We start from the raw sequence: 25,349 nt of genomic DNA on the forward strand, positions 1-25,349 counted from the left end.
CCAACACTTACCCTACTGTTGCACCCCCTGGAGTTAGAATAGTAATGTTTACCCCTACACTATCCAACACTTACCCTACTGTTGCACCCCCTGGAGTTAGAATAGTAAATGTTACCCCTACACTATCCAATACTTACCAAAGAAGCAATGTAAGGTAATGTGTTGTAATGGTATGCGTTGTAAAGGTAGTATGCTTTGTAATGGAAAGCGTTGTAAATTTAGTTTTTAAAATTTCGTTGTAATGGCATGTGTTGTAATGGAATGCGTTGTAATGGATGTTGCGTTGTAAAAAATGCGTTGTAAATGTGTGCGTTGTAAAAGTGTGCGTTGTAACGTCATACATCTGTTTGTAACAATCAAAAATGGGTTGCAGCTCCACTCAGAATGTCATGGGATTTTCAAGGATGGAAGGAAATTGTTTCTTAATTGTAATTAGGTCTGTTGGCAACCAAGGAACATGAAAAGTAACTTGACCTCTGACCCCTGATCTCAGGTACTCTTGTAGAGGAAGAAGGACATGTTGGGATGAATAGGGCATCTTGAGGATCATCATCATCTATATCACTGGAGGGGGTATGTTGATCCTTTCCGGGCTTTTTCTAAATATCTCTTGCTCTTCTACTGATGGTGTGCCTCAGACTATCCTGGGTACTAGCCGGGCTGTGAGCTCATTGTCATTTGGCACCTTACTGAGGTGATGCCAAGCAAAGCTCACCTTGGTAAAATGTAAAAAAAAATGTAAATTGATACTTGTATAGCGCACTACTCACCCGCAAGGGTCTCAAGGCGCTTGTACGAATACCGCTGTGGAACCCATCCTGGCTTTCCCTGTGAGGTGTCCACTCCTGGGCACCCCCAAGGTGGAGGCGATGCATCCTTAGCGTTGTGGGGGCCGTTGTGGAGATTAAGCAAGCTATAGCCCAGAGTGGGACTCCATGATTGGAATAGGCACCGAGGCGAGAATTATCAGGTCCGTGGAATTTTTGAGCCCAAGACCCGTCGAGGCGGGGAATTGAACCCTGGTCCCGGGCTAGACCTCTGCATCAGGGTCTGCCGCTCTAACCAATGAGCCACACTTCTCCAGGTGCCAAATGAGAATTAATTCTCCAAGTGGTATATGCCGTTGTGGAATCAGCCTTGTATGTGTTTCACTGTCCTCTAGCACTTTGCCTCCTGACACACTGCTGATCACCAGGTATACTATGCATGACTGCACATTGTTTGCCAGTGCCTCTCCTACTGGCTGTACTGCCAGCACTGCTTCATTTTCAGGTGCTACCAAGGGCGTACCCCTGACATCAGCTGCCAGCATGTCGACATCTATCAAGTCCTCCTCCTTGTCTTCTCCTGGTTCTGACTTTTTGGACATGACTTGGGGAAACAAATAAGGAGGAGGCAGAGCAGTAGAAGAACTAACCATAGACATCTAACTTAAATGGGTAATTTTATATTTGAGTCTATCCTGGGACTCTGTCACACCCCACAACTTAGATTTCGGTTTGGGTTTGTTGGCTTCCTTATACCAATTTAGGGAGAGGGGCTATTTGTCAGCATCTGCTTTACTTTTGGATTCTTTTAATGCTTTCCTGAGATTATTTACATGCCATATATTGAGTGTATATTCCTCTGGAAATGACTTCTTTCCACCCTCCAGAGTCCAACCCACTGTTTCACATACTTGCACATGCTTTGGAAAAACTGGTGATCCCTTTAGCTAGGGCTTGTTATTGTTTAAGCTTCTTTACTTCCATTTTCATGACTAAACCCTCATTTACCACCAGGAAGATATAAAGAGGTCTACCAGCTTTGTTCCACAGCTCATCTCACGGAGGAGGTGGGGTTGAAGGGTAGGAGTAACAGCTCTTTCCTGTATGTTCCTATGTGTATGCCCGTTGCCCCTTTACTTTTGAACTTCCCCAGCCACAACCTGTCAACATTAACTGAGGTTCAAGTGTGACTGTGTCAGCATCCCTCTTTCACTCACTTATTCATTTACTAGGGTCTGTGCTGGGGTTCTAGACACTCCTTTGATTCTCCCCCTTCTAGCACCTACTTTAGAGCTTTCTGGGGTACACCTTTGATTCCACTCACACTACAAAATTTCAAATCAGGGACTGTTCCATACCTACCCAAAATTAATTTTGGTGCCTACCCATGCAACACATTCCAGGTTCTCTTCAAAGCTTTAACAGGCAATAAGAACAATGAGACTTTGTATAGTCGAAAAATTTGAAAGCACTCTAGTGCTGTCTGACCTGATCAGTGAGCTGAACAGCAGGTCGCTTTCAATCTAATCCCCCTTAGTGTAGAGTTCTCTGGCTTGGTATGAGGACATTGAGCCCCATTCTTAATAGTGACCGACATTTCACCGCCTACACTGCAGCGTCTTAATAAACAGCGCTGCAGTTGTAGATGGCAAAATGCCCATGAGCAGCGTGTGGAGGGCAGTAGAGTACGGGGGTACTCCCCGTAAAAGCAAAACATTGTGGGACGAACACCAGCGTGGAGAGTGTGTCAGCGTTTGTTCTACTCTAAAATATCTGCAAATCATCTAGTTTACCTTTACACCGGACGTTGTAGGGTGGAGCCTACTCTGGAGATCCAGCACTTGGCTGACCTCTTAACATTGGTTATCCGATGGATCTTTCTTGTCGACTGAGAGATAAAGGGAGTTAGCATTTATCCAACAATCTAATTAACAGTGCAACCCATTTGGTTACACAATGAGGACCAGGAATCGGGAAATAAAGTTAAGACGTTTTATTACAAATTAACAGTTGGTTTAATGTAAATAAATCTCAAAATCATGCTGTAAAGATACAGAATAGCAACAGGATAGCCAAACCTCCCAAAGAAGTTCAGGCACATCAGCATGAGACAGACAAGGAGTTCAGTTAAAGCAATACAGAAGATTAACAATAAGATATGGTGCTCAGAGAAGAGTCTTCGATCTTCTCTCCTAAACATGAGGAATGTCTAAAATCATCTAAATTGGAGTCTTGGCCAACAAGGGTGGCTAATTCCAAAGGGACACAATTTGTCTATGAAATGCAGTGAGGAGGAAGCATGCGGGAATGTGTCAACATTGTAGAAGCTCAATCACAAGTCTTTCCGGGATAGGGAAATAAGTGTTAGCTTAGCCACACTCAGCAAAGAATAAAAGGAGAAGCATAGAGGTCTGTACCTCTCAAGTCCAAAAGGAATCGTGCATATCCTCAAATGGTGAGAACACCATCTGATCCCACAAATATCTTCTGAGTGTCACCACATGTTCGCGTTATCAGGGCTCCATTGTTCTTTCCATTCTCACGTTATGAGCTGAAACCTTGGCAGATTCTACCAGACCAGACATGGGAACGATGTCAACCTTGGGTACCATACAACTCCTTAAACATTACTGGATAGGTATTGTCGGTCAACACTCAGGCTCTCCATGTTCTTGTCAAGGTCCTCTTCTCCGGCTGTCTATCACTAATAAAGTGTTACATCTATTGTCAGACTAACAAACCATGTGAATGTACCTGCAAGGAAAAGACACTCAAGCAAAAATGAAAAAGCAGCATTTTATGCAGAATAAAATACAGGCCTACTTAGGTCAACTTTAAATGTGTGATTCAATCGTGCACATTCAATTTGTGTTCATATGTGCACATACAACTTAAAAAAAATTAAATTGTCAGTACACACATTCTGAATGAGAGCTATGCTGCACTTTAATTAAATGCAATATAACTTTGAATATAGGAATATAGATGAAAGGGAGAACTAAATTATAAACCTGAATGTGAAAACATTAGTGCACATGTTTACATAAATCTTTTTTTAAAGTAAATACATTTTAATAGTGTGAGGATGGTTTATCAGGTTTCTAAAGACCCCATTTGTCATTAATAGTGTTAAGACACACAGTATAGATAGTGTCAGGTACATGTAAATAGCGCACTTCTGGCATGTGAAAGGGAGGAGCCAAAATTACTCTGCTTCAATCCCCCCTCCGATGGTGAATCAAGCCATCACATCAAAGTATAGATCTCTTATCCAGTTAAAGGCATTTTATTGGAGATGATCACATTATGATGCTTTGTACACACCCAAGCTGCACAATTAGTTTGGGTACAAGTAAACTCTCAAAATCATACTTTACCAGAAGATCAAGGCATGTGCCAAGAAGACTAATCTGTAATGCTTTAAATGGAATGACGGTAAACACTAGAGCTAGGGTGAACATGAAGCTATTCCTAAATATTTGGAGATTCCTCTTAAAGAATGGACAGGGTTTCCTTCATGCATTTACAAATCAGTATAGTTTACTAATTGCATATAGGGGCTCTCGTCAAAAGATATGCTCTGGGCAGAACAGTTCAACAATCTCATTCCTGTGCCCCCCCTTTCAGAGGAATTGAGATCATCTTATGCTACGATAAATATCATGTTCTAGGCAGGTTGTGTTTAAATCTCAGGAAAAATCAATGTCCTACTGAATTACAATTACATGTAAGGGCCCTTGCTATAAACAAGCTGCTTGAGAAACGCAGACACTATTGGGCGAAGTCTACAAAAACCAAGGTTGCTGAACAAGGACATGTTTCGAACTGAGGAAAATGGTGGACTAGACCTGAACGTGTTACAGTAAAACTATTTGAAATACTGGCACAGTAAAAATAAGACCTCTTTGCAAATGTTTTAATGTCTTGTTGTCAGGAATCACGGGAGGTTTCCTCCTCATACCTCCTCAGTGGCTTCTACCCTCCCATTCCAAACGCAAAGAGTACCTTATTCTTTAAGTTGGAGTGCTAGTTGGCACCGCAGAAACTCCAACATGGCTGCCAACATTCTGTCACTGCAACAGCTTACTGCTGTTTAGCAGTCTAGTCTTTTAAACAATCACAGCCTGGTGAGGTGTGCTCCAACATTCTACTGTGCACTTCACCAAAGAATCTACTAGGAGAGCATCTGAAAATGGAGCGTCGTGGAAGTTAGTCAGGGTAGGCTCAAAATATCCGCGTTTTAGCTTCGTCGGTAAAAGTCCTGGTTCTAAAAATAAGGTTAGTGCTGAATTAAAAGTATTTCTTTAGTCCAAAGACTGGTTTATAATTTCCCTTGTTGATAAAACCTTAGCGTTAATGAGGAGGTAAAAAAAGTCAAACTTTAGAGTTATGTTCATCTTAAAAATTAAAGAATGCCTTGCTCCTAAGAATTAATCTTTGTAAAACATTTCTGAGTTGAGCTGACACAGGCGTGACCTTTCTACACGATGTGTCAGAAAGAATAAACTGTGTTTGTTGCAGAAACTAATATAGAATAAAGTCTTATTTGAGCACATTATTTCTCCCTGCTGTTTAGGCTTTCATTTTAAAAGGATTAAATGTTAACATGAGCATTTCCTGCTTGCTCGTGAAGGAAACCCATAAATAATTCCCTTGTCACTGGCAGTTCATTAGCTCTTGGAACTGTGTGTTTCATGAATTAATGAAAGAAATAGACTGGTACAGGTTTTCAGTGTTCTATTTATTTCCTGTTAAGCTGCATGAATAAACTAAAGCCTAGGCTGCGTGTAGCCAATAGTTTATTCATTTAATAAATATGAGGAAGCTTATCTCTCTCTCTCATTCGAATTAAAACCCCTCAAGAGAGTATTAAATCTGCTCTCTTTTCCTACCTAACAAGAACCTAATAACTTAGGCTAGGAGAGTTGGTTTTATGGAGAGAAACTAAAGACTCACCTCATCATATCAGACCCCAAATAGAAGTCCACAAGTCTACTTGTTGAAGAGAGTACATTAAGGAGAGAATTCCCAAGACATTTACAGAAAGAAGTTAAAGAAGAACATACACTTACCTTGTTTTCTCTCATAGAAGATAGAACAGAGAATGAAGTCGAAGGGTCTGTAAAGAAAAAGAACAAGAGACTTAGTGAAGGCTTCTCTTAGTGAAAATACGCATCTATAAGAGAAGTAAGAAGAGAGGCAAGCCCAAAAGTACTTTCTGGTAAGATAAGTTATTCATGTGTTAAAAGAAGGTAAGTTTTATGCAAGCAGAAAAGGTTATATTAACATTTGTTCTTTAGCCTGAATAATCCGAAGAAGAAGAAGAAGCACAAAGACGCAAAACAGGCAGAGTTTTGGAGCAGTCTCTTCTCTATCCCAATTCCCTTTCCCCCCCTTAGTACTTACCTGCAAGGAGTATATCACTTACCTGCAGAGGGGTTCTGAGAGGGGTACTGGGACTTAGAGGCATTCTGCTCCTGTGTGGTTTCTTGCTGCAGTTGAGCAGCCCCTTGACACTTGTAAACAAAAATCTGTGTTTTCTCTTTCAGAACAAGGTAAAAAGCAAGAAAGGTGTTCCTCTTCAAAAGACGTTCCCTGAAAAGCGTTGAAATAAAATAAAATAATGAATGCTACACAAGTCAAAATATACTATTTGGTCCAAACACAAGCTATCAGATGGATCAGTTAAAAACTCATGGGCTTCATAAATGTTCATCTGGACTCCTCCAGATGCTTAATGTCATCATAGTATATGCTCTGTCTTTCTTCTAATTCTATGTCTCCTCTTTTTCTCTTTACTCCCTTCTTCACTTGGGCACATTGGTATCCCTTATAAGTTACAAATATAAATAGTCCACAAAGAGCAGTTACCAATAGGGGACTCAAGATGCTTCCAACAATACCACTCCGTAAGTTTCAAAACCATCTGCCTACAGCAGTAAATCCATGCCCTATTCCTTCCCATGCACCTGTTGCTTCCAACCCTTTCAAATCTCTCTTCAAATCAGTAAGGTTCTTAATGTATTTCTTCAAGTCCTTACTCTTGTCAGGAATGTAGGTACAGCACTGCTGGGCCTGTAACATCTTACAGACTCTGTCCTTATTTGAGAGGAGAACATCTAATGCAAGTCTGTTTTGCAAAACCATAGATCTAATGGATACCATCACAGTATCTACAACTAAAATTGTTCCAGCTGTATTGGTAGACAACCTATCAACCACAATAGACAGCTTTTTAATCTTATGAGAATTTAGTATCAGTCTCACAGTCTCACAGATGGAATAATTGCACCAAAGATGTCTCCAAAAATCTCAATAGCACTGGTACTTCTTTTGGTTCTAGCATATTTTTATCCTATTGAGTCATGAAGATGTCCCACATGATAGATTTTCGGAAAAAGTATCTCTATATAACAAGTGCCATACCATCTCTTAAGCATTTTTTCCATGAATATAGTAAACTCCAGTTATAACAGGAGCCTTTCCATCTAAATACAATTCCCAATTTCCACGAGTTTCCAAAGTGTGATCACATTCACTCCTGCCCACAAAATTTTTATCTAATTTGGATTTTCTATTAAATAGTAACCCCGGGCGGAGACCTACGCTCCGCCCACGGAATGTGCGGAGATGTGCCTTCTCCACGTTCCGCAGGGAAGGCTAATCTCCGCACACTCCGCAGAGCAGCGGAGTTGGCCAGCCCCCGCCTCCACCCCATTATAAAAAGTGATTAAACATTAATAAAAAAATTAAACCACTTACCTGTACTGCCGCATCCCCCGGCTGCCCTCCTCCTCTTCTTCGTTGTGTCGCTAATCCATGTGAAAACTGTGCATGCGTGCGCATATGCATTTCTCGCAAGAAATGTGCATGCGCAGGCGCATGTGCAGTTTTCACATTAGCGAGACGGCGAAGAAGAGGAGGAGGGCAGCCCGGGGACGCCGCAGTACAGGTAAGTGGTTGTAAATGTATTTTTTATTAATGTTTAATTACTTTGTATAATGGGGGGGTGGAGGTGGGTGGCATAGAGGAGTTCCAAGGAGTTTGTTTGCAAATCCGTGTACCTCAGCGTAGCCCCTCTATGCACACTATGCCAAGGGTTATAATATAGACACAATGTTCCATGATGTTGCCAATCCAATGCTAATACTGCTATATTTCTGCTACTTTAAGCTCAATCTGTTCCTTGGTTCAATTTGGTGCACTTGTATGATATGCTGCTTTGGCCATTATATTTCTTCTCCTGTCTTCTACTGAATCTATACATTTCTTCTCAACATCTGTCAATGTAAAATCAAATTGTGTCTATAAGAACAAGAAGTGTCTAATGTCATTGCAGGTTTAAAGAAGTGTCCAACTATTTCTAGTGTTTTAGCATCAGGTTGATGATTCAAATGTTTCAAAAAAGGAATGTCTGAAAAAACACGTAATAATTTGAATAATAATATTGGCGATGTCCCTTTCCATAAAAAAAGGCTCATCAACAGACTACTCGACACATCATAAGTTAGAGGAAGGTGGTGATACGTGATGCCCTCTACAGTGGAGGCAGGTAATTGCATACACACATAGAAATCCCGGGCATTCATAGTATCAACATACTCATAAAACAATTTAGAATAACAATCTGTGAATAATCTTCTGTAGATGTATCTACATGTGAGACTTTCTCATCAAATGAAAGCAAACTATTTTCAGTAGGAAGTGGTGTTTTAGGAGCATCTGTAGACCTACTTTGCCCTATATTAGAATCTGTTGGTACTCTGGCAAATATGTATCTATGTCTAACACTAGTGTTATTAGGCTCCATGACTTTTCTGAGATCAGACTGGTTTGGTGGAATGTAGCAACAGCAGGTCCTCCTCCTATGATTTCCACCTGTGCAAAAATGGCAAAACAATGTCCATGCAGTGAAATCCAATTATAGTATTTCTTTGTGAGTCTTCCTAAGCCCTACTCTGTGTTCTTCTAAATCCCTACCATACGCTCCTTAAAGAAACTTAGGCCTAGGTACTCTTCTTTCTTCCATGCAAAGTCTATTCAAATTCACTAATGGTCACATCCAGGACAAAGTGTCTCAGTCAGTGTAGTGGCAATACAATTTCAAAACTCAGTACAGCCACAAAGTTCAGTTCAAGAGGCTCAGTTGAATTCCAATTGTTATAACATAATGTCTAAAATTTGGTCTCCCAGTCATTGGCAGTGAGGTATGTCCATTGAAGTGAGGAGTACCTTACTCTCTTTGATCTCTTTACAATGGGCCCTTTATCCTCACTGTCACTTAGGTCAGAATTCTTTGTCTCTTCTGGGATAGTGTGTAGCACATACACCTCAGGCAAACTTTGTCTCCTTCTCTCCTGTTCTCTTGGCCACCGGTCTGCAGGCACTGCTTGCGTTACTGCCTCACTAGGCCCTTCACCAGGGGCTGAATCTGGCATGATCAACACACCAGGATGGGACCTTTGTAGTGTTGTCCCTACAAATCTACAGGATCTGTGGTTTGTTTGGTTAACATAAACTAAGGGTTTGGTTTCTAAACTGATTCCAGACTCCCCCGCAGGATATGTTAGCCTATAGACCAGCTAGCTCGCAGTGCCACTATAAGCCCACAACCCTTACCAAGGAACAAATAGCTTTCTGGCAACCACTGAACATAACAACTCTCTAACCCCTCTGGGATCGTGGAAACAGTGGAGTACTTTTTGCTCAGTCACTCGTGCTTTCTAATTCTCCAAGAGTTGCACAGAATAAACAATGGGGATGTTTTCAATAAGTCTTTGTTAAACCAGCGTCATTCTAGTGTAAAATGTATTTGCTGCGACAATCATTAGAAAGAAATATATGTATAAGATTACAAGCACCAACAGAGCAAATAATAGGTAGAATCCTACCATGGTGCTGAAACAGTGAATGTATGCATGCATTTCGATTCATATCAGTAATTAGGAGTACTCCTCAGATGCTAACCCTACCTAAGTGTACCTAGCATGTATATGGGTTTGAAGCCAAGAACCCCCTAGGAAAGAGCCAGCCCCATTACCTGATGGGAAAGAATGAAAGACCCCGTCTTTGGTTTCGAGTGGACACCCCTTGAGGGATGTCAGACCACTGCTTGTTGGACCTGTGTGCAGGACCTCGGCGTCTTGTGTCAGCATGGAAGTTTCTCCTCTGGTTTGTCCAGTGAAGATGCGGTGCTTATAAATGCAATGAATTACTTTGTAGATTGCTTTTCTAACCACAGGACAGGATCCTGGATTCAGTCCTGTGCTGTAAATAGTTAAGTAAAAGCGTTTTGGTTATAGTAGTCTTTTAAGGAATATTATTGTATTTTAAAAGTTGACACTTCGAAACTTTTTCAATTGAAATTACTAATGTTATCCTATGGAAGGAAATTTCAAGTTGCAGATAAAGTAGATTCACGTTACTTTTGTAATCCAGTACTGGACTCCTAGGTTCAGCACTGGGACATCTATCTAAAACAGGTAAGCAATTACGTTTTTGTAGTTGGTACGATTTTTAAAGAATATTTGTAGTTTGCAAAACTCGTCACTTAGAAGAAATTTCACAGAAAAGCAGTCAATGGTTTCCTATGGAAGAAAATTCAGGTTACTGGTAAGTACGGTTAAAATTACTTTTCAGGGTTTGTGCCGGGCTAAAAGATGCAGCACTGAGGTCTCTCCTAATAACAGGTGAGTAAGTCAGAATTCGTTGTTTGGCTGATTTTAGGTGAATATTTAAAAGTTCCAAAACTCCACACTTAGAAGACATTCTGAGTGAAACCAGTCAATGTTAGCCTATTGAAGAAAAGTGAGTTATCAGCTTTTAGGTAAGTACTCTACTGGCAGAGTTAAAATTCTGGGCATAGACTCAGGGGTCTCCCAGGGTCAGGTAGATACAGTTGGTACACCCTCAGCGGCACAGGGGCAGCCAGGTGCAGAGGTAGTTAGGCCCAATGTTATTCAATGAGAAGCAGGGAACCTTAGGTTGGTGGCTGCTGGCTAGCAGGCCACGCGGCTGTGGGAGCTGGGCTCCTGGTCACTTGCTCAGGGCAAATGGGGAATTTGAATAGGGCAAAGGTTGCACTGCCAGGGGCACTCAGGCAGCTGGGTGCAGGGTGCTTTTGAGTCATCTGGCGCTCAATGTTAATCAATGGAGATTTTGGAAAGTGGAAAAAGGCTGCAGGCTCGGGACGGAGATTCTTCAGACACCCAGGAGTTGGCCACAGGGGGACATGGGGCATCGGGTGCAGGGGTGTCTCTTGACGTCGGGAAATCTTAACCTCAGCTGGTCGCGGTTGGAGGGGTCCCTGGTTGTGAGGCTGCAGGTGTCGTCTGGTTCGTCGAGGAAGGTCTTTGGGCACTGGACTTCGGGTCCCAGTCGCCGGGGGGACGTCCTCGTGGTCTTGGGTCACTCAGGCAGGGGGGGGCCGGGCTTGGCGGGTGCAGAGTGTTATGGAGTCGCGGTTCCTGACTGGCGCCAGGGGTATTGCTGTTGGAGCAGAGCCACTGCTCATGGGAGTCCCAGTCTTTCAGAGGGTCAAGGCAGGCAGGTCCTCTGTGGTTTTCAAGGTTGCTGTTTGCAGGAGTCACCGGGATTTAGCAGGAGCAGGTTCAAGGATCGACAGGCCTGTAGGACTGCGGCCAAGTCAGTTGTTGTCATCCTTTTGTTAGCAACTACACGTGGGTCTTCTTATTCTTGATCTTCTTTCTTGTTGTCGTATCGGGATCTGAGGAAGGAAGGTTCCGGGTGCCCCTAAATACTAAATTTAGGGGCGTTACAGGTAGGGTGAGGGCAGGGACCAAAAGGTCCCTGTCCTGGGGTGGGTACACCCCCTAACCTGCTCTTCTCCTGTGGGAGGGGGGCAGGAGCCTAGCTGTGAGTGGGTAGGGCTCCCCATCCTCAAGATGGCGGTAGCCCTGAGTCATGCTTTTCCTCGCCTCTTCCACCTGAGGGGTTGGCACAGGCTGGCACACCTCCGTCCCTGACGTAGGGTTTCCCACCAGTCTTCCCGTCAGAGTGGGGGTCAGAACTGGTGGGGGGCAGTTGCTGGGTACAGCAAATGGCCTGGAGAAGCGGCATGCCTATGAAGCTTCCCCCTGCCCATCCTTGGGGAGGAGACCTAGCACCCCGCCCACGAAGTGCATTGTTGCAGGCCCAGGAGAGCGGGGGGCACCTAAAGGTGGGACAATAAGTGCTGCAGCCCTTAGGAGTCTTCTCTGGTCACAATGCCCTGGGTACCCATGGTACCATTTACCAGGGGCTGACATGTGGCCAGAGGTGCCAATTGTGTTTTAGCTTCAATACAGTTTTAGGGAAGGAACATAGGCCATGGGCACCTGATTGGCAGGAGCCCAGGGCACACTCAGTCAAAGCACATCAGCAATTCATCAAAAAGTGGAGGCATACCATGCAAGAAAGATGGCACTTTCTCACACATGTTCTACCTTATAAATACATTGCAAGCTGCCAATAGGGCTACCTAGGATCTACCTTTTTGGTGACTTATATGTAATAAAAGCGAAGGTTTGGGCCTGCCAAGTAGGTTAACTTGCCAGGTCGAAATGGCAGTTCAAAACTACACACAGAGGCTCTGCAGTAACAGGCCTGAGCCACGTTTAAAGGGTTACTGAGTTGTTGGCACAAGCAATGCTGAAGGCCCACTAGTACCATTTAATTTACAAGCCCGGGGCACATATAGTGCTCTGTACTAGGGACCTATAAGTAAATGAAATATGCCAATTGTGGATATGTCTATGTTACCATATTTTGAGTACAGAGCATATGCACCGTAGCCCTGGTTAGCAGTGGTAAAGTGTCCATAATCCTACAGCCAGCAAAATTAAAGTAAAAAAAACAGAAGGTCAGAATGCAAAAATTCAGGGGAAACCACATCAAGGATGCCAAGTCTAACACTCAACTTCACCTTCAATAGCATAATTTCCAGGAATGGCTAACAAATTAGCAGGGTTCAAAGTAGTACATCTCTTGAGAGTTATGTTGTCAGCAAAAAGTATGACCGGCTATTAGTGAGATATCTCACTAATAGCAGTCCTAGTGCAAGTTAACAATATTTCTACAGAATCAGGGACAAAAACTGTCAAAGGATGACTCATAAGAAAACTTTCACATTGCTCGATGCTGACACCTGTAAATGCCACCACTTTGAAACAGCCGGGTAAATCAGCAGCTACTGGGTCAAGGGTAGCTGAAAATTAAGCATCTGGGTAAGCATTGAGATATCCCAGCCCTCCCTCTCACTGGAAAACAAAGTGAGGCATTTATTGTAGTCAAACATTCCCAGTGCTGGAGCACAACAAAGACTTTCTCTCAGCTCTGGGAAGGCATGCATGCAGATGTCATCCCAGGGTACCAGATCTGACACATCCTTGTGTGTCAGCCTCTGTAAAGGCTTGGCCACTAGGGAAACGTTGGGAATCCACTGTTGACACTAGCCCACCATTCCCAGAAACATCCTGACTTCTTTCTGAGTAGTTTGCAGATTCAATCTCAGAATCGCCAAGATAGAGTACTGTTGAGATGTACCCTGATTCACAAAAGGGTTGCTGTTTGCATTGAAGACCCAATTTGAGTTAAATCTGGGAGCATTTGAATTCAGTTGTGGCACTGAGGCTTGTAGAACCCGCATTACCTGCACTTGGCGCACATTCAAATGTTGTGTTCTATGCCTCTGTACATGCTGTGTCTGAACAGGATTAATAACTTGAGGTTTTACAAATCCACCATTCTGAACCCGGTTCTCATTCATCATATAAGCAGCATTGAGATAACACTCCCACTTCCAATGCCCCAACTTGTAGCAAACGTGATAAGGATTAATTCTCTTCAACATAGCCACATCAATCCCTGTACTTGGATCAGTTGGGACCCCACAACCTCTAGCCTGTTGTTGAAACCTATTTCCACGTTGCATTATTGGACCTCCCTGTTGGTACACTCCCTGTATAGGGCCAAGATTCCTGACAAACTGCTGATTCTGTCTTCATTTATCCAGCTTTCATCTGCTCTACCATCAGCTTCTCGTTCAATTTCTTCTGCTTCATCTCCAATTAATTACTACAATACTTTGCGTTCTTCAAGATTTCACCATTTGATTTACTCTGCCAACAATTAAATGCTGCTAAATCATCATGCTAATCACAGATCTCAATCCATGCACAAACCTGAACACCAAATGTCCCATATGTTTGGTCTCAATGGTCTCTGTCCCACTATACTACTTAATTACCTGCAGCAGTCTGATAATAGGAGTGTATGGACTCTTGGGTTGTTCTATCAAACTTGGCCAAATCAATATATTTAGGCGATACCTATGGTGATGGACACTTCGATATTGGATGTCTCATAGGTTCTTTCTCAGGCCAGTCCACATATATTTTGCATTCAACCCACAAATCACTTGGAACCACAACCTTAAACAAGGTAGTTCTCGGCGACTTAGCTGCCCGTTCTCCTCACTTCCGGTCACACGATTTGCATCGGCCATCTTGGAAAGGGCGGACTAGTCTTTTTCTCTGCTGCACAACAGTATAAACATCGAGCTATGGCACTGCTGTGCAGGAAAGCTGACATTTGCTGCTAATTTGGTTAGAGTTAGTAGCGTGCGAGGGGTGCTACGTGCTGCACCTGTTTTTACTTCATTTGTCTCACTGTGTTTGGGATTAGCTCTATCTAAGCAGTGTTGTGCCGTGTTTTACTCATTTGTTAAATTTGCTCACTGCATTTTAAATTGTTTTCTGTGCGTTGCTCTCCTACCCGGTCCACCGCAGCCCGTGCTGATTGTGTGGAGGAAGTTCTTGGAGACTTAGATGCCCGTTCTCCTCACTTCCGGTGGCATGATTTGCGTCAGCCTCTTGGAAGGGGCGGACTAGTCTTTCTCTCTGCTGCACAACAGTTTAAAATCGAGCTATGGCGCTGCCGTGCAGCGGACGTGTGCCAAAGGCGCGCCAAAGGCATGCACGTCTGCGCCCGTCTTTGCCAGTTCGACGCCAGACGCCAGACATGCTGCCCTTTTTAGGAAGGGATATTGTTAATTAGACACAGGAGGACTTGTTGGAGCTTAGGACTTTGGGAGTGGTTGTAAGCAGGCCTGTGGGAATGTTGCAGAGGGCCCCGTCTGATGTCTACCATGTGGCTTTCAAGCCACATATGCTTTGCCCCTGCATCACCGCCCTTCTAAGTCTAGGATGCATACGAGCATACTCAGCCTTAACTGTCGCTCATTAGTTAAACACCATGCCTTGACTTGCTAGAGGAGGCTTCCCCGGATGTTCTTTTTCTTACTGAGACATGGCTCTCTGATGCCATGACAGCTGAACCTGGCCTTGAACTTCCCATGGGCTACAGCATTCTCTCACTTAATAGAGTATCCAGGGGGGGGGGGCATAGTGGTAATTTTTAAATCTTGCTATTCATGCTCTTTTATTAAACAGGTGGTTATTGGCTGTGAGAGTTCACATTTTAAGGTCACCTTGAGCCCGAACAGACTATGTCTGGGCTCCTAGTGTACTGACCTCCAGGGCCATCCCTAGGTTTCAGGGAGACCCTTGTAGATACGGTCAATATACTGGCAGTCAACACCGCTAACTTCGTGATTCTAAGGGATCTGAATCTCCACTTGAACAATGCTGAGGACACTGATATGGCAAGTTTTGTAGCCGACCTTGCAGCTTGCCAACTGCTGCAGTTGGTCGCAGGCCCTACGCATATTGCGGGACATTTACTAGACCCTGTTTTTACTAATATACCCCTAATCACAATGCGTGCACCCATCAGGATGGGATGGACGGATCACTTCCTGGTCTCAATGAACCTCCATGGAGTCATCCCTACCCAGTCTGAGGGTCAGCTGACCTCCCTGAAATGGCCCTGGCACAAATTGAATTGAGATAAGGCATCCATTAGACAGTCTAATCCCCATGAAATGGTCAGTAAATCGTAAAACCAAAACAAGACCCTGGTTTAAGACTGAAATCGCCGATATGCGCAAGGGATCAAGAAATTAGTTTAGATATGGAGAAGAGATTTCAGCCCAGCAGCCAAAGACATCCATCGAGCAGCAATTAAAAGATATCATAAATCCATATATCAGGCATGAGCAGTTTTTCCCTCCAACCAAATCCGCAAGAGTGCTAATCCCTATAAGAGCACATTCTCAATACTTGCCAGTCTACAATCCCAGCAAACCAGCGCCGGGTCCACCATCAAGTCCAATAAGCAGTGTGAGGACCTGGCCACCTTTGTTGTAAAAAAGGTGGATGATATTCACAGATCCTTCCCCATCACACACAGTAACTTGCCGGTGGAACCTTGCTGTCAACGGCCAAATACTCTTCACACCTTCTCACCGATCTTGGCAGATCAGCTGCTAGCACTTTGTAGTAGGATTAAGTCTGGTTCCCCTACTGATCCTCTCAAACCAGACCAATTTAAGAAAGTACTGCAGACTATCTTACCCTCCCTGAATCAGGTGATCAATGGGTCCCTCAGTACAGCCTCGGTGCCCAGGGCTTGGAAACAGGCTACGGTAATTCCATTACTCAAAAAACCTGTGCTTGACTCAACAAAATCAGAAAGTTATCGCCCTATCTCTCTGCGTCCCTGGGCAGCAAAGATCACAGAGGCAAATGTCAGATTTTCTTTCCCTAAATATACTGGATCCCTCCCAAAAATTTTTAGGCCAGGTCACAGCACAGAGTCAGCTCTCCTAGCTGTGACAGAACACCTTTGGTCAGCCATGGATGAGGGGCAAACGTTGGTGCTGATCCTGTTGGATTTGAGCGCCGCGTTTGACACGGTGTCTCATGACCTTCTGTGAGACGCCTTGCAGAGTTAGGTATCACGGGCCAGGCACTGAAGTGGCTTGCCTCACTTCTTCATGAGAGGTCATTCTCAGTATCTGCTCCCCCGTTTGCTTCTGGCGAATATTGCATTAAATAAGGGGTGCCACAGGGTTCCTCCCTCAGTCCCCTACTATTTAACAACTATGTTCATCCTTTGGCTGCTGTAGCCATGAGTAGGGGCTTGACCATGATCTCATATGCTGACGATACTCAGTTGGTGGTGGCACTCTCTAATAACATCGAGCAGGACGCCCTAAGTTTCAGGGCGACCTTGCGGCAGTGGCCAAGTGGATGACGGCTAACTGCCTCCAACTGAACTCCAACAAGTCAGAGGTACTGTTAGTAGGTAGGGACCATGGTCTGTGGAGTGATCTCTGGTGGCCAGCCAGCCTGGGCAAGCCCCCACCCCCTCAAACAAGCGGTAAAATACTTAGGGGTCTGGTTGGACTCATCCTTAAACTATCGAGTCCAAACTAAAAAAAACAGCAGGGACTTGCTTTGGACTTCTACAGGGGCTCAGACCATTGCTGGACTTCTTTGACGCCTCTGCACGTCAGGTCACCATCCAGGCGATGGTCTTGTCCAGACTTGATTATGCCTGTTCCCTATATTTGGGGTCCAACAAAGCGGAGGTCCTGAGGCTAAAAAAGGCACAGAACGTAACAGCAAGAACACTTCTAGGTCTGCACAAGTTTTGTTCTCTGTCCAGCGCCATCCGTCGTATTCATTGGCTACCTGTGGCCAGGCGTATCGAATTTAAGGCATTATGTACTTCTTTTAAGGTTTTGAAAACTGCCACCCCTCCTTTTCTGGCCAATCTCCTTTCGCCATATGTTCCATCATGGCCCCTTCGCTCACAGGGCCAGCACTTGGTAGTGGTTCCTCGGATACGAAGAGTTTGCGCCGGTGGCCGCTCCTTTTGCTGCAGAGCTGCCACTTTATGGAACACACTCCCGGTGCAGTTCCACGGCCTCAATAATTATTTGGAATTTAGAAGGCCATCTTTTCCCTTTAATTTAGTCTGTGTTAGCTTTGCTGTTATGTCAGTTTTTCCTACCACCGCCGGGACGCCCGTTTGCTGGGGCAGCTGTCGCACTCTATAAGGCACAATAACATAACAATAACATACCATCCATAAGACATTTCATATTTTCCTCAAACCGTCCAACTTGTATCTACCATTTCACTGTTTTTTCCCTCAATTTTGGAAAATCTTTGTGAATGATGGAAGATGACTTCTGTTACAGGGCATGTGGACAATACTTCCACCAGATAAAGGCAGTTATAGCCCTACTTTCTTTATTTCCTTCTTTGCCCACCTGCCTTCCCATCTATCCACTTCACTCCACTTTCAGATATAGCCAATCAATTCCCTGATCTATAATGTCATTCCTGACGGTCTCATGTTAGTGAGATCACAGCCATTAAAACTTAAACTGTAACCTCTCTGTAAGGCTTTGGATCTATTCAAATTAATTCTGTATTTGCGAGCTAATTGGGACAATCTTTCATGAGCCTGTCCAGCAAGTCTGGTAATATATTTACACATGAACAAGAGCTTGTTGTCTTGGAAGGTATCTATTTGGGATAAGCCAAGATTTCCAAGTGTCATTTCATCTCATTCTAATTTAATTTTAGCCACAACTACTGTCTTCTCCCTCTCTGAGGTTTGAACAGTCCCTCCACTTGGTCCCGGACCGTCAGCTTTACTTGGGATGTCTAAACCTTTGAGCCAATCATTGAATTCTTGAGTACTAACACCAGGTTGCTCTGCAGGGGTATTAATGATTATCTCTCCTCTATAGGTACTAGGATTTGCATTAGCTGGTGAATTTCAAATGGACATGTCAGAATTTGGTGTAGCCAAAATGATTCCTGTCCTGGGGGTACTGTATTTAACACTTTGAGGTACATTTGTGTTGGGCATGAAAAAAGGTGGTGATTTATATAAAGGGATTGCAGTAGGAATTGTGACAGGAACGGTCAATGCATCTGGGGTATTTAAGACAGACAAATTTGGAGGGACAGTCATCCCTGAACCCTCCCCCACTGAATTATAACTCATATCCACTAGTGCTGGAATTTGCATTTCTCACTCCTTCAGCTTGGGTCACATTGTATGGGGGTGAACGGTTTAACAATAGTTAATTTATAAAAATCCTCATTTGGATCGCTATCACTGTCCTCACCTACATTCTCTATGCCATCTGTCTCTACCTTCTTTTTCTTTTCATTTTGTTTACCTCTCCCATCTTCCTCACTTGTCAGTGTAGGGTACAGACTCTCTCCCTCGATCATATGAATTCTCAATTTTTTCTGTTCTATATTCCACCTAACATCTAAACAAGTGTGTTTTGTCTTCTTGACTCTTCACTCATATCTTGCCTTGTGTCTTGCCTTGACTATTCCCTCATATCTTGCCTTGTGTCTAAGATGAGCTATGTCTTCCCAAGCACTAAGTAGTTCGCACTGTGCAGGTCTAGGAGGCAGTTTCATGTCTTACAATGTCCTCCTTAAATGTTAAATGATTCTCACATTAGGCGTGACATAGCAGGTAAACGTCAGTGCACCCTCTTTTTCTCAGTGATCTTATGCCATTGTTCAAGCTAAATACACATGTAAATACCCGCGTTTATTGCCATTAATGACTTGGCGTACCATTGGGCGGTGCTTTTTCTCCCTTTATAACCGGTATAGTCACATCTCCCTTCATTAAACTTTGAGAGTGTTTTAACGAATTGTCAATCAAAACATGCACAATTCACAAATAACTTTTTGACACAAGGAAATGATTCTTTACCCACAACTTTCTATTTGGTGTCCACAACCAATATCAGCGCGACTCTATGACGTCAATCTCACTCCTTGCAGTGGTTCGCCCTCCTTTTCAGTTTTCCATCCACAAACACACTCTCTCACAATTTACCCAAAAAAAACAAATGCAAAGCAACTTCAACAACTAACTTTGTCTGCTCCTCTAAAGAAATTAAGGTATGATCAATCAAGCAATGGTCCGGAACAACACTTTTCGACCTGCCCTGTCATACTCTCAAACAAAACCTCAACCAGCAGGTTCCCACTTGGATTGATACAGTTCCCCCCTGTCCACTGGGATTCAATATGCCAACCCCACCTCACAATCACGCTAAGATAAAGTCCCTTTCTCAATTGTGCTGTCGACAACGTCTCACGACTAGCACCACAACACAGCAGACGCCTACAATATAGTGTATTCTACACTTTTTACTACCATCCTAGGATCTTGGGTCATGTCAGACACAATAGGACATTAACTTCTCTGCATTGAGGGCCGCCTTCACACAACAACTTAAAACATCTCAGCAGAAGATCACACAATCACTGAAGCCAAGCATAAGCAATTTCAATGTGCAGCCCTATTGATACTCACACAACCCCTCCTACACCTTTCCCCCAAACCACTGGAGCATAAAAGCTAAGGCACATATGTATTAAACACAAATTTATGTTTCCTGTTGCGTGAAGTTCCGTTAGGATATCAAGCTTTTTCTAGAGGAGGAGAAAAAACGTAAGAGAACCGGGTCTGAGAGAGTGTGTTTTTCTCCCCCTGCTTAACCATTGGTGGTGGGTATCCAAAGATATTGGAGTAGACGCCTCACTCACTTATCGTGTCCTGCTTCATCATAGGCGTCTATCGACACCCAGGTAAGATGGTACTACCCGGGTGGACTCAACCAAAGATGTGATGGGAGTTCTTATATAAAACAATTACTGGTTATGCAGGGAACCAGAGAAGTGATAGTAAAAATACCTTCAGGTATACCCAAACAATGTGTTTATTCAAAGGGCACCTGGTGCATGGATAAAAAAACTGCAAAGTTCGGGGTTTTCTGAGTGTAATTCTTCCGGTGTACCCCTTTCAAAGTGCCAACATGTTTCGACCCAGGCTGAGAGCCCACATGGGTCTGGGGCCTTCGTCAGGGCTATTCATCTACTACTTAATGTCCCTGCGTCTGACAAATGCACGCGTTTCATGCACTACAGTGAGGCCTATTGCGTTCACCTGTCTTCCGTGTGTCCTCAGTAGAATTTCTACTGGATGTTAGTTTTAGGTAACATGCAGATCAAGCGGTCGTTGCTGCCTTATAGTCACACATTCGTCAAAGTGCTAGCACCGCTTGTTTGCCTACATGCCTTGCTCTGTCTGCTGCCGGAGAAATTCAACTGCACAAAACAAACTTTTAGAGAATATCAGTAGAGATTGGTCAAACACTGTGCATGTGCATAGGTCTTCATATATTTTCCTTCCCTTCTATGCAAAATGGGTTGGCACCTGCCCTTTAGGGAAGAAATGTTCCATCAGTGTAAAGGAATGGGTGCTATTGGTCTAGCAGTTAAACCGTAAATATGGTGAGTAGCATCTACATTTTAAAAGGTGCATTTTCACTGCTCTCTGAAATACTCCACAGTACAATTCTTGACGACCTTAGCAAGTAATGTTTGTATGTCATCACCTGTGCAGGTAAACGGGATACAGTGGAGTGCTTCTCCTGTGGCGGCTGCTTGGGGAACTGGATGGAAGGTGATGACCCCGGGAAGGAACATGCAAAATGGTTTCCAGAGTAAGTAAATAAATTTAGTAACACCAGACAATGATTATTAGTTTTTTTATTTGTTTTCTCCATCTGATGTTTTTATATTACGCCTATCCATACTTTCCAAATCGTATTCAGAATATAGTTTATTAGTTAATTAAAACCATAAACAACAATCACAAAATATAAAAGTAAGGACAAATGCAGCATAGTTAATCAGCAATCCTTATCTTGACCTATGTTCTATCAAGACCTCACTGGAGATCCTGCAAATGTACAACCAATACCCCAAAATACCAACTCCCTCCACTATACAATCGACCGACCATGGGCAGAAAACGCCCATACACAATTGGAGTACTTCTCCCTACCCTAACGCCCCATCCAGACCCACTAGATCCAAGAATCACCTATCTGATCTGAACATTCTCTCCCTCCTCTGTGACTACAACTCCTGTGTAAGGGTCAAATAAGTCTTTACTGGAATCACCCAAACTGCCCTTCTGATCCCTCCGGGAGCTACTAATCACAAGAACATCATAGCAGAGGCTATACAATCCATTCCATCTAACCCACACAGAGTGCCCAGACACAATGCTAATGCCTTAAACACTGCTAACCTTATGCAAATCCCCATTATTCAGCATTTTACCACTGACCTCAAATCACACCTGAAAAGCATGTTGCTCAACTGTAGATCAGCGGTGAAACATGCTACGGACCTTGCTGATCTCATCCTAGATCAGGAATTAGACCTCCTAATCCTCACTGGAACTTGGCTTAGTGACTTCTCAGGTCCTATCATTGACATCTTAATCCCTCCGAGCTACAACATTATTAGACAAAACTGAGTTAAGAGATCGAGAGGGGGTATAGCCTGTATTTACCACAACAGTCTCTCAGCAAGTCAGTCCCCCTCTGCTACTCTCTCATCCTGGGAATATATGTGCATAGACATCATCAGAAAAAATAGACCCCTATGCAACCTACACATTTTTTACCATCTTCCTGGTAATAACCTCCCTCTGATTGAACAAACTATGGAAACAATGTCGTCCAACCTGGGTCTACACATGACCGGAATGATTTGGCAGTGATCAGTCTCAAAAGCTTCCTGGCTGACCTCAACCTTACGCAATTCTGTGTCAGTCCAACACACAACTTAAGCTCAAACCTCGATCTAATCATCTCCAATCCCAACTCCATTCAGCATGAATCTATTGATCTGTGTGACTGGTCGGATCATCACTGTATCACATTCAGAACCCTAGAAAGGTGGAACTCCAAAAGACGGCAACCTTTGTAGAAAGCTATCTTAGTGGTAGCATGGACCAGCAGTCTTCAGGCTAAGACTTCAGTAGGCGAGTTAAGCAAGTTGTTTTACCATATATATTCCCTTTAATACCAAATGAAAGAACACCACACAAGGTATATATCAAATATATATGTATTTAATCTAAACACAACCCCTCTGCACTCTTTATGAGGTCAGAGATAAAAATACAATACAAGTCACACAGTTATACACAATAAGTTGCACAGTATACGTTATGCCCTAGGGGCCTCACTAACCATATACTAAGAAAGTAGTATAAGTACCACGTGAGAGTTAGAAAGCAGACCTAGGGCCTGTAGAATCGCTGGGGCTACACTAAACGACCAAAGGTTAGGAAGTAGGAGACCCACGGGAGCCGCGTGCAGTGTTTAAACACAGGCGCAGGTTCCCATTGACTTTCAATGGAGTTCGTAAAATTTACAAAGTTACAAGTTAAGGACACTTCCGGATGGACTAAGATGGAACCCTTTTAAACTAGGACACTTCGAGAGTCAAGACCCACGGGAGCACCGGAGTACTCGTGTTAACTCACCCAGGGAAGCCGGGTGCATAGATGCCTTTTTGTGTCGGGTTTCGTCGTCGTTTCCTATGGAGAGCTGCAAAGAAGTGCTGCAGGCGACCAGGGGAAAAGTGTCCGGGTGGATCCAAAGGTGGATCGGAGATGTGAAGAACCTGAAAGCAGAGGGGACAGAGTCTGGGTCACTAGCCATTGACCAGGAAGAAACCAGGGAGGAACCAGGCGATGTTGGGTGCTTTAAGGTGAAGAAGGTGAGTTTGTCTCTTCAGCCATGAGGTCCAGGAGGCATTGACGATGACCAGGAGCTGGATTCGAGCTGTCACACAATGGATCTAGGTGACTGCAGTGTCGGTATCTCGATTGGACCCAACAAGCCTTGGCAACCGATACCCACACAGGATGTCAAGATTGGCTCTGTTGCAGACCAGCAAGATCTGTGGCACTTCTCCTTTGTAGGGAAGCTGGGGCAAGCCACGAGCAACCAGGATCGCAAGTCAGATTCAAGATGGTGACTTCAGGGGGCTCACTAGCCAATGGGCAAGGAGCTGGGAAATGTGTCAAGCACAAATGTAAAGGCGGGGCCCACGGGACACTCGCAGAGTGTGGGGGCCTGGGCTTCAGGTCAAATGATGCTCGGGGCTGGAGCTTCTCGTACCCCAATGCACAACTGCGAGGGTACCTCGGTCGTTGAGCAGTTAGCAAAATGCAGGATGTCCAGGGTGTCCGGTCCCACATCTCTTGTGTCCGCCACGGGTCTCAGCTTTGCTGTGGATGTGTAGAGAAGTCTGAGAGTCCAGTTCCTGTGTCGCTGAGTCTTGTTCCGGCGGGAGCGCCGACAAAGCAGACTGGCAAGTTACTGGTGGTGCCTGTTTGCACAGGGTGGTCACTCCTTGACCACAAGGGAGATATCTTCCGTCTTCTAGTCAGAATAAAATGTCAAAGGTCCAAAAGTTCTGTAGCAAATTTTCTTCCCAGGATAATCTAAAGTCCTGGGGACACAGCTCCCATACTTATACTAAGGATGGGGCTGGATTACCTGCCTAGGGGGGCTCAGCTCATGCTAGGGCACCCTCTCAAATAAAACCAAGCACTCTGCCTCCAGGATTGTCGAGGCCTACCATAGGAGTGGCTTATAGGTGTATATGTGTCTATATGTAAAGGTAGATATAGGTATACTATATCTAAGTAAGGGGTGATTACACCACCTTACCCAGGCTGTGTGAACAGACCTGTGGTGTCAGTTTGGAAGGCAAACCAGGGGTGGCACAATACATGCTGCAGCCCCTGGTAGGCCTAGCGTACACCTATGCCCTGGGTACCTATGGTACACTATACAGGGGCTCACAAGAGTGATAGTATACCTATATCTACCTTTACATATAGACACACATACACCTATAAGCCACTCCTATGGTAGGCCTCGACAATCATGGAGGCAGAGTGCTTGGTTTTATGTGAGAGGGTGCCCTAGCATGAGCTGAGCTCCCCTGCAGCTTTCGGAACAATGAACAATCGTGTAACCACATTGAATTCCAACTCCTTGATCAATTCCAATCTGGTTTCCGGCATGGCCACTGCACAGAAACAGCCATCACTCACATAGTTGATGACGCTCTCACAATGCTTGACCAGAACGAATCTTGTCTACTAATCCTACTCAACCTCTCATCGGCATTTGACACTGTCAAACATGACAATCTACTGAGCCTTCTGGAATGCAGGATGGGGCTCTCAGGCATTGTACTAAAATAGTGTGCCTCCTTTCTCAATACCAGAACGCAGAGAGTCAAATCCAATCAAACTCTATCCAACTCCGGTCGCTGTACTCTGGGGGTGCCACAATGGTCCTCTCTCTCCCCCACGCTTTTCAATCTGTTCATTGAACCTCTTACTGTAATCCTCAAAGCATCTAACATCCAATATCACGTGTATGCGGATGACACCCAATTGTACATGAAAATCTCTTCCCCTGAAGATATTAAGATACTCAATGGAACCCTGCTCAAAATCCCAAAAGTGGTTAACCTCCAACAACCTCAAACTTAATGCCCTCAAACGGAATTCTTACTTATATCACCATCCAAGCAAACCCCCATTGTGGAGAAATATGTGAAAAACCTCTCCGCTCTCAACTGCACACTTCACATAATTGACTGTACGAAATCGCTAGGAATAGTGCTTAGTAAGAACTTAAATATGCAGGATCACATCAGCACTTCTAGCAAAGGAGCGGATTTCAGACTGAGCATCCTCAGGAAACTTAAACCCTTCCTTCCCCATGATGACTTCAAATCT

General features: G+C 44.0%; 1 protein-coding gene across 1 annotated transcript in view; it reads left to right on the forward strand.

The window, feature by feature from the left end:
* The window catches only part of LOC144818171 (baculoviral IAP repeat-containing protein 1-like), an 863,533-nt gene that overhangs the window by 167,784 nt on the left and 670,400 nt on the right, over positions 1–25,349 (forward strand). Inside the window, exon 3 of the mRNA XM_078675293.1 lies at positions 21,129–21,228. Coding sequence (XP_078531419.1) covers positions 21,129–21,228 — 100 coding nt within the window. The remainder of the gene's footprint in view (positions 1–21,128; positions 21,229–25,349) is intronic.

This window comes from Lissotriton helveticus, chromosome 2_1 (genome assembly GCF_964261635.1).
Source record: "Lissotriton helveticus chromosome 2_1, aLisHel1.1, whole genome shotgun sequence".
In the NCBI taxonomy this organism is placed as follows: Eukaryota; Metazoa; Chordata; class Amphibia; order Caudata; family Salamandridae; genus Lissotriton; species Lissotriton helveticus.